Below are 9,751 nucleotides of genomic sequence, written 5' to 3'. Positions count from 1 at the left end.
GGGATTTTTTAAATATTTGATTGAGTATGCTAATAATTGATCTCTACATGTCATTATTGTGTGTGATTATAAAAGAAGGCAAATTAACGAAGGAAGTATGAACCTTGATGTGGATAACTAAAATATTTCCTTATTCATATAACTACCGATCAAATAAAGAGTTATTTATGTACCTATTAGCATCTCCAACAACCGGTATGCTGGGAGATGTTATTAATGTGGAACACAATGCTTAGCTACATCCTTTTTGGAAAAAAATTTATATGAGAGCAACAAAAAACGTTAGTCTTCCCCTCAGTTCTGTTGAGGGTTATCTCCTCCATTAGTTAATCACTATCATATCCTTTTTAGCAGCTTCTAATCGAATTCTCTGAGTCTACCGCTAGTCCGTTAACGATACGTCAAGGTAACTGAAAGAGCAAAGATGTTGCGACTAATATATATACACCTACCTCAAACGTTGGTGGGTCATTGGTCAGGGGCATTTTGCTTTGATTCTTGTTAGATTTTGAAGGCAGAGGTATCTGCAGCATCCTAGCGAGTCTCTTTTGCCTTGTGCTCCAAAAGTTCTTCACGTCATTATCAGTTCTCCCGGGTAAGTATGTTGCAATCCTCGCCCATTTGTTGCCGAATCTTGCTTGGAGTTCGATCACTATCCTCTCTTCCTCTGGGGAGAACTTGCACCCACTTCATACAAGGAATTTATCCACATGGATTATTCGTAAACGAGGAAAATCGAAAAACGAAAAAATTATTGACGCAGAAGATAAGTTACATAGTTTCGCAGTAACAATTGTATTCTACCGATGAAAAATATACACAATATTCATGGATTGTAATGATATCGACAAATAGTCAGTAATCCAAGTACAAAATTAATTTGATTACAAGAAACACGAAAACTATGAAATGAAATGCAACCAAGAGCGTACAAAGCAGGACACAGAGAAAACAACAGAAATTACCTACTGGAATCTAACAATTCATGAACTAAGAAATCAGTGGCATCAAAGTGTACAATTTTGATACAAGGTAAGTGATCATAAATTAACTATGTAAATTCATCTTCTACTTCTGATGACTCACGACGGTACTAACAATTACACATCGTCGGAGAAATGAAAAGACAGATGAATCCATGGATTAAAATCATACTGAAAATACTTAATACTTTAAAAACCTCGATAATCAAAAACCCAACACTAAACACCAAAATTACAAGCAATTATCTAAAAATTCTAGCATTAAGAAATCAATACTATCACTACTTTCAACTTTGGAAGTAGTAGCAAAAGTTTAAATCATTAAATGATAATTTAACATTTCAAGCATTAAAATCCATAATATCACTAGTTAGAACTCTTGAAATATTACCGAAAACTTCTAAGTCCACAATGTCAATATCAAATCAACAACTAACAACGTAAATCAGTGCAAGCCTATGCTATTCTAGCATTGAAAGCACAAATAAATCGATCAATATTTTGACCATTTCCAAAATTTTGAAGCGCTACTAAAAATTTCAATTCAAAGCCTAAAATATTGATATCTAACTACACAAGTTGGCGTACGTTTTCAGGTTGGGCTGAAGTTTATTAACCCAACGGAGGCGGCAAGACTTGCCGGTTCTCGGCAGTAAACCCTTGGATCGAATGGAGCTCCAATCTCTCGGCCCGTGCCTTCGCACGTATTCTAGAAGGACCTCATCCTCTTCAGCCATCCATGGCCCTTTCCTCGTTATAGTACCACATTGATCATTAACTCTTCTGCTACTGACTTTTGCTGCTCCTTGCATTTGTCTTAATTTGTTTGAAGAATCTATTGTTTAATGAAGTGATTCATATATACTTCTCGTTGTCTGTTTGGTCTGAGGAAATAAATGGGGATATGCTTATGACATTGAACACTTACTCCCACGATTTCCACTTCCTAGTATTTAGGGGAGTGGGGTTTTTAAAAAAAAATTCTTCTCTTCTTTTAATTATTTCTGCTTTTTTATTTTCTTTTTATTTTTTTGCCTATTTACATTTGATTTTTGAAAAACTTTGAATTGTACCGTTCAACGGCCCACTAACCCCCCGTCCCAATTCTCACTCTGGCTTTCACGTACACGTGTTAAAATTTTATGAACGGGTTTAATTTGTGGACCGTTCGAAAAGGCCGACGATGTTGTATGCCGTATGAGGCTCAGTTCGATCTCGCCCAGCTTAGCTATGAATATTTGTTTTCCTACATCATCGTTCTTGCGCAAGGAACTACTAAAAGTCTAAAATTGGTTGTTACAGACTTACGGTATAAATAAGGCTAAATACACATATTGGTATTTTAATTCTACCCCAATTTCCAACAAAGTATTTTAAATAGGCAAACCCGCTTAAAGACATTTTAATTGATCCAACTAATCAATAAGGCATGTTTTCTCGTCGGTGGGTAAATTTCCGACGAGATCTCGTCACGTGCATGGCACGTTGTTGGCCTTCTTGTTTTGATGATGATTTACAAATAATTTACTACTAATGTTGTTTGTCTAGTGTTTGTGTATTCCTATGTTTTGTAGACAAACAACGTTGTTGGAGGATGGATGGAATAGAGCTTCAACGATCATATCCGAAGGAGGTTGGCGGAATGTCGGGTTGAAGCCTTGCAATTCAAAGTTAAAGATCAAGTTCAAGCTTCATCCGCAACGTGTACCAAGTTGAGCTACAATGAAGATCAAGATTGCTTGGGTAATTTAGTTTAGGAATGTATATTATGTGTGTTAGTACTTTAAGCTCAATCATATACACACATACACGTTTTGGTTTTTATATATATATAGTTATATATATACATATATGTTTTGGTTTGATAGTTTTCAAGTTTTACTATGAAACAATTGAATATAATTAGAAAACATATTTTTGTTTCATACTCGTATGCATATATATGATTTCATCAATATCAATTTTAGTTAGTTAAATGAAATCATGTTTTAGTGCATTATATGTGTATTTTGATAAAATACTACATTCATCGTTTATAGACTTCATAACAATAGTTTACATCTTTCTTCAAGTCTATAAAATTATTTTGTAAAGTTTCAAAAGTTGGTTTAGCCAAAATGTCAAAATTCACATGTTTACATTTTCGTGTTTTGGACTATTTTGTAAAATGATGATATTTTTCATTTGGGAAGTCCTTTTTCGAAACCAGTCATTGTAGCATGTTTATTATCATTTGACCGTTGCCTTGGGGCTGTTTTGTCTTTTGCTCTGGTTTCTTGGCTGAGTTGTGAGAGGGTATAAATACCCCATTGTCTTCAACTCTCAAGTCATCCAAGAAGTTTTTAAAGAAGTTTTTTTAACAAGGGTTTAAACTTGTTTAGTGTTTGTTTAAGTTTGGTTTAAGAAGCTTTTAAGCATTTGAGTGTTTTGGTTTGTGAAGACAATTTCACAAGAGCAAGCGGAGATCATCATTTGGTGTTTGAGCAATCACTCTTCTCCCTCACTCTTGATCTATAGAGAAGTTTTCCTTAAACTCAATTCTAGCTATTTATTGTTTTGATCTTAATTTCCTAAGCTAGATTTCTATATTGAGTTTAATTATTTTATTTATCTCTTTGTACACACACAACCATTGAGCTTATTGTATTTACATTCATAGTATAATTTTGGGTTGTGAGATTAGTGACTTAGAGTTGTGCTTAATTGAGTTCTCGCCTTGTTTAGAGAACAATCAAATTGATTTATATTGTGCTTAATTGTGAGGATTCACTTGTAATACACTTGTACACCGAGAGAAGTGTGTGGTGAGAGACGGGGTCGAATCCAAGAGGAGTGGCGTCGGTTGACGTGCCTAGGGAGAGGTTGTAACCGAGCACTTGAGGAGGAGGACACGGGCTAGGACCAACACTTAGTGTGTGAGGTGTGATTACATAGTGATTGTATTGTGAGGTGTAAACGTTGTTCGGGTGAACGTAGAAAACCCGGTTGTGATAGTGGAGATCTCCTCGAGGTGAGGAGCGGGGACGTAGGTCGTGGGGACCGAACCTCGTAAACATATCATTTTGTTTGTGATTGCATTGGCGTTCTTATTCTTGTTTTCATATCTTATATCGCCTTTGTGTATTGCTCATTATATTACCCCAAAACTCATTTTTTACAGCGGCGACGGCAACAATCTCGTTATATTCATCCCAAAGTAGGATAAAATAACGGTTATGACGCCGCATGAGATCGCTAACCCCATCGAATCGGCTGAATATGACGAGATTGCTGCCGTCACCGCTACTAAAAACGAGTTTTGAGACATCATGTGCCATGCACGTGACGAGATCTCGCCGGAAATTTGCCCGCCGACGAGAAACCATGCATTATTTGTTAGTTGGATCAATTAAAATGTCTTAAAGCGGGTTTGCCTATTTAAAATACATTGTTAGAATTTGGGGTGGAATTAAAATACCAATATGGGTATTTAGCCGTATAAATAATCATCTACAATAGGGAAAATTTGCAAAATAGACCGTTTTTATAAAGTAATTAGCGAAATAGACCACTTTAAAAAGTAATTAGCAAAATAGACATCTTTTTGGCCAATAGGCCAAAAATAGGTCGATTTTGAAAAAATGGCTTCAGAAAACATACGGGACTACTAGTCCCGTATGTTTAAAGCTAACTAATCTAATGATTAGTGCACTAATCATTAGATTAGTTAGCTTTAAACATACGGGACTAGTAGTCCCGTATGTTTTTTGAAGCCATTTTTTCAAAATCGACCTCTTTTGTCAAAAAGAAGTCTATTTTGCTAATTACTCTCAAAAGTGGTCTATTTCGCTAATTACTTTATAAAAACGGTCTATTTTGCAAATTTTCCCTCTACAATATCATGTCTCGAATATGCACATGCTAAAGCTACTTTAATTGTGAGTTATGAACAGTAGCTAGAAGGTGATGCTCACATATTTTGACGAGACTAACAGGCTGGTGTTCTTGATCACTTCATAGCTCGTTTAGCAAAATATTGCACCATGTACGTATTTTTCCCCCGTATATACAATCTTATTTTTCCATCAAATGATTTGTTTGAATATTAATAAGTTACATTCTAAATATTTAGTGAATATTCTAAAGATTTTTTTATTAAATTCACATTCAAGTAAATTTGAAAATGAAATTCAAATCAGATTTTAAATGAAAATAATATGAACAAGAGCTACATACCTGTTCCCAATCAAATAACACATTCGAACTACCAGATGGACGAAATCAATACTGGCACTGTTTGGCAACAAGAAATTGTGTCTTATTAACTTGGTCAATAAGCTAGTAGAGCTGTTTGGTGACCAAAAATAGGAGGAGATTATTTTGGAGATTGTGTCTTTTGCAAGTAGCTTTTGGAAAGCTACCTCAAGTAGCGTTTGTCTTTGGGAAGGAGCTGCCAATTTTTTTCTTTCGTTTTTACCCCTAATAATTCTAATTTTATATCAATAATATTGCATGTCCTTTTTAGTCATTTAACAAATTTAAGCTAGTTGTACAGCTACTTTTGTCAAACAGCTCTAGTCAATCAGCTAGCTACACAGCTATCAGCTTCCAGCTATAATTTCACAGCTTTCAGCTAGCTTAACAGCTTTCAACTATAATCTCGTAGCTTTTAACTAGTTTTGCCAAACAGAGCCACTATGTTGTTTGTCAAGTGACAACACAGCAGAGCCAGGTGGTTGTTTGCTTAGTATTGATGTAGGGAAATTGGCTGCTTGGTCGGCCAAAATAACAAAGAACTGAGAGCCCCCCCCCCGCCCCCCTAAAAAAAAGACTTTCCCCGCCCAACTCCCAAAACCCCCAAAATCAAAATCGATAATCCTTTATCCCCCTCCAATTGGAATTGAATCCATCATGTGTACTTTCAAACATATGAAGACCGAAATACCCTCACTCACTCTAGCAACCGGGAGTGTGGATTGGAGATCCAATCAATGGAGTCGCAGTACATGTAACCATTAATGGTGATTAGAAATAGGTTTTGGAGGGGGAAACCCCCATTTACCTCAAAATTCTAACCATCTACTACCTTTCTCTCCCCCAAATAAATCCTCTTTGCTTAGCCCGACTACTCTCTCCCGACCATTTAATTCTCCTCCATAAATCATCTTTGATTCTTCGACTACTTTTCTTCAAATGACGGATAGATCCCTCCTTTGTATGGTTACAAACATAAAAAGCAACAAAGAGGGTGAGGGTGTTTTCATAGTTATCAATGACTCTACATAAATCATTAGCTTGAAGTATCAAGTGTCCCAAAGGCTTAAACTACCATTGTAATATCTTTCACTGAAATTCATTTCCGAAAGAGAAAAGAAGTTTAGTTTTGCAATTAAAAATGATGACGACTTGAGCTTGATGTTCGAGTATTATTGTCGTAATGGATTTACAAACATAAATTTATATGCTACCTTCGCTGTAGATTCCTCAACCTCTCAGAATACCCAAACTTCTCCAGAAAAAATGTAAGCATTTCAAAACTTTAATTTCCTTGTGAGTTAGTTGTTAAAGTTATGAATTGGTTATTGACCTTAGTAGATAGTTATGAGTTGATTGTTAACCTTATGAGTTGGTTGTTAAGGTTATGAGTTGGTTGTTAACTTTAGTAGATAGTTATGAGTTGGTTGTTAACTGTTGTGCGCGGCGCGGAAGCGGCCGAATCACACAAGCCAAACAAAGAGAGATCACAACCAAATTGAACAAGCACAATCACCAAATCACACAAGAGATTTACGTGGTTCGGCAAGTTGCCTACATCCACGGGGCAAGAAGGGGATCAGGTTTTCACTAATAAATAAAGAGTACAAATTGAGATTACAAATCACTCGAATGAACAAACTAATCTCACCAACAAGCTCTTAATCTCTCCAAACAAAACCCTAAACAAATAACTCAGAAAATACATCTTTTCTGTTCTCCAAATATCCCCAATATTCCCCTCTATTCTCTCTTCCAATTGTTCCATATATATAGAAATCCTAAAATCATAAACATACTAGGAATTCTAAAATAAAAAACAAAACAAATTAGGAATCCTAATGACCTATTACCAAAATAGATTAGGAATCCTAATAACCTCATATTACCAAAATAGATTAGGAATCCTAATAACCTCATGTTACCAAAATAGATTAGGAATCCGCTATCCAACAAATAACTCCACACGCTCTACTATTCATCTTCTTCCAAACATTTTCTTCCATATCAGCAGGTTTCTCTTGCAACTCAAGAGTCTCTTCCAAGTTTTGAGCGTCCAACGCATCCATCACTTGGCACCTCCACAAACCAAAATTGATCTTGCCATCAAACTTCGGAACATCGATCTTTTTGTTATTGATGCTCAAACTATGTATCGTCTTCGTAAGAGACGATCCCGTTGTGCTTGCTTCACCCATGTTGTCGATCTAACTCTTCAAATAGAAATCCTTTTAGAGAATCTTTCAAACAAGCCTCAAGCCAAACCCGAAGCTCTGATACCAATTATTGTGCGCGGCATGAAAGCGGTTGAATCACACAAGCCAAACAAGACAGATCACAACCAAATTGAACAAGCACAATCACCAAATCACATAAGAGATTTACGTGGTTTGGCAAGTTGTCTACGTCCACGGGGCAAGAAGGGGATCGGGTTTTCACTAATAAAGAAAGAGTACAAACTAATATTACAAATCACTCGAAGGAACAAACTAATCTCACCAACAAGCTCTTAATCTCTCCAAACAAAACCCTAAACAAATAGCTCAGAAAATACCTCTTTTCTGTGCTCCAAATATCCTCAATTTTTTTTTCTCTATTCTCTCTTCCAATTGTTCCATATATATAGAAATCCTAAACTCATAAACATACTAGGAATTCTAAAATAAAAAACAAAACAAATTAGGAATCCTAATAACCTATTATCAAAATAGATTAGGAATCCTAATAACCTCATGTTACCAAAATAGATTAGGAATCCTCTATCCAATATTAACTTTATGCGTTTGTTGTTAAGGTTATGAGTTAGTTGTTAAGATTATGGGTTGGTTATTAACCTTATTAGTTGGTTGTTAACTTTAGTAGATAGTTATGATTTCTTATTAGCCTTATGAGTTGGTTGTTAATGTTAGGGGTTGGTAGTTAACATTGCGAGTTGTTTGTCAACTGTCACGCACCGCTTCCCAAATACCCAAGAACCGGGACGCGAACAAACTCGCGACGTATTAGATTGAGGAGAATAAATAATAAACTATTTCTTCTCAACCTAATATGCTAAGCGTTGAGCAATATACAATGCGAAGTCTAGGTCCCCGATCATAATTAGCAAGAATATAATGAACAACACAGAATAAAATAATACATTTCATAAATGAATATCATCCCAGATATAATATTTAGGTCAACATGCCATTATACATGACTGAACAACTGAATACTGAAGAAATATAAAATACATCATTCAACAGGAAAGAAAAGTACTACAAAAGCAACTAGGACCATCAACTAAGAAAAGATAATTGAGTTTCAGCCTATTCTTCAACTATGTCTGCAAGGCACTCCTGCTGAGAATATCCTAGCTCTGACACATCTCCAAGCTAGACCTGTCCGTCCTCTAAATCTAACATACACCATAGAAACAGGTGTACGCCAGCGTGCATGACGCACGACAAGATCCCACAAGGGAAAAATAGGAACGGTCGAATGACCAAGGCAATAGTAGATGCAACAACAGTAATGATAATAGAAGCATGACCAATGCGATAACAGAAATAGGAACATGTGATGATAGTAGTAACGATAGGAGCATGCAACTGGAATACTAACAATCTAGACATGATCCACTAGTAGAGTATAACAATCATAAGGAGCCAACATCATTAAGGTGATAACCTATATAATGTGATAAAAAAAAGAAAGCTATACTTCTAGATATCAACAAAGTCTATCATAAGACATGCAAGCACATTATTCTTATTTTACATGTTATTTGAATTGGGAAGAATATCTTCATGTATATAATCGGCTCCCCATAAACCTGTCCCGGGGCCGCGCCTTCAAATCAAGTATTGACCCTCTGGCCCATGTATATAAAAACTCACGATATCAGGAAAGCACATGTGCCCGTTTATATACATGTTATATGCTCCGTCCAATAACCCTTTATAAACCCCATGTTTGTTAGTTTAATTTAAGTGACTGTACATAAATATTATATACTAACCACAGAGTTACCGTGGAACGACTTCTGTAAAACTATGAAAATAACCGTGACCCATAACACGTCCGACCAAGAGTGCATAGTCTAGTCAATGCTATAATAGTAATAGTCATGGAAACCTCATACCGGGATATTGATATCAAGGGAACTCGGGACTCCTCACATCGGGATATCGATGTTGAGTGAGTATAGCCATGCTTTGAAGCACGTTTATAAATCATACTTTTAATATGAGTCGTCTTCAAGTACAGTCTCTCCTATTGGATAACAACTAGGTGATAAAGCAACAAACTTTCATATAGTCATTCGTCAAACAATCCATGCAGGTAATCACAATTTAATATATACAGATAATTCATAACATTCTAAAATTCTAATAAAAGATAAGATGAGCAGGGGATCTTGCCTCGGGCAATGAGCCTATGATAGGGGAGATCGACGGAGCTCGACTCGGCTATGTCGGGGGCGCGGGGTTCGAGCTCGGTGTGTGGCGGTGTACGAGGGAGGATGGTAGTGGCAAACGACATCGACTCGGGAA

General features: G+C 36.2%; 1 protein-coding gene across 1 annotated transcript in view; it reads right to left on the bottom strand.

The window, feature by feature from the left end:
- Positions 1-498, bottom strand: part of LOC109826085 — a 1,247-nt gene extending 749 nt beyond the window's left edge. The window contains exon 1 of the mRNA XM_020393051.1: positions 453-498. Within this exon, the coding sequence (XP_020248640.1) occupies positions 453-485 (33 nt within the window). The 5' untranslated portion in view covers positions 486-498. The remainder of the gene's footprint in view (positions 1-452) is intronic.

This window comes from Asparagus officinalis, chromosome 10 (assembly GCF_001876935.1).
Source record: "Asparagus officinalis chromosome 10, Aspof.V1, whole genome shotgun sequence".
In the NCBI taxonomy this organism is placed as follows: domain Eukaryota; kingdom Viridiplantae; phylum Streptophyta; class Magnoliopsida; order Asparagales; family Asparagaceae; genus Asparagus; species Asparagus officinalis.
Note: the sequence above shows the minus strand (reverse complement) of the source record. Positions and strands in the feature narration are given on the sequence as shown.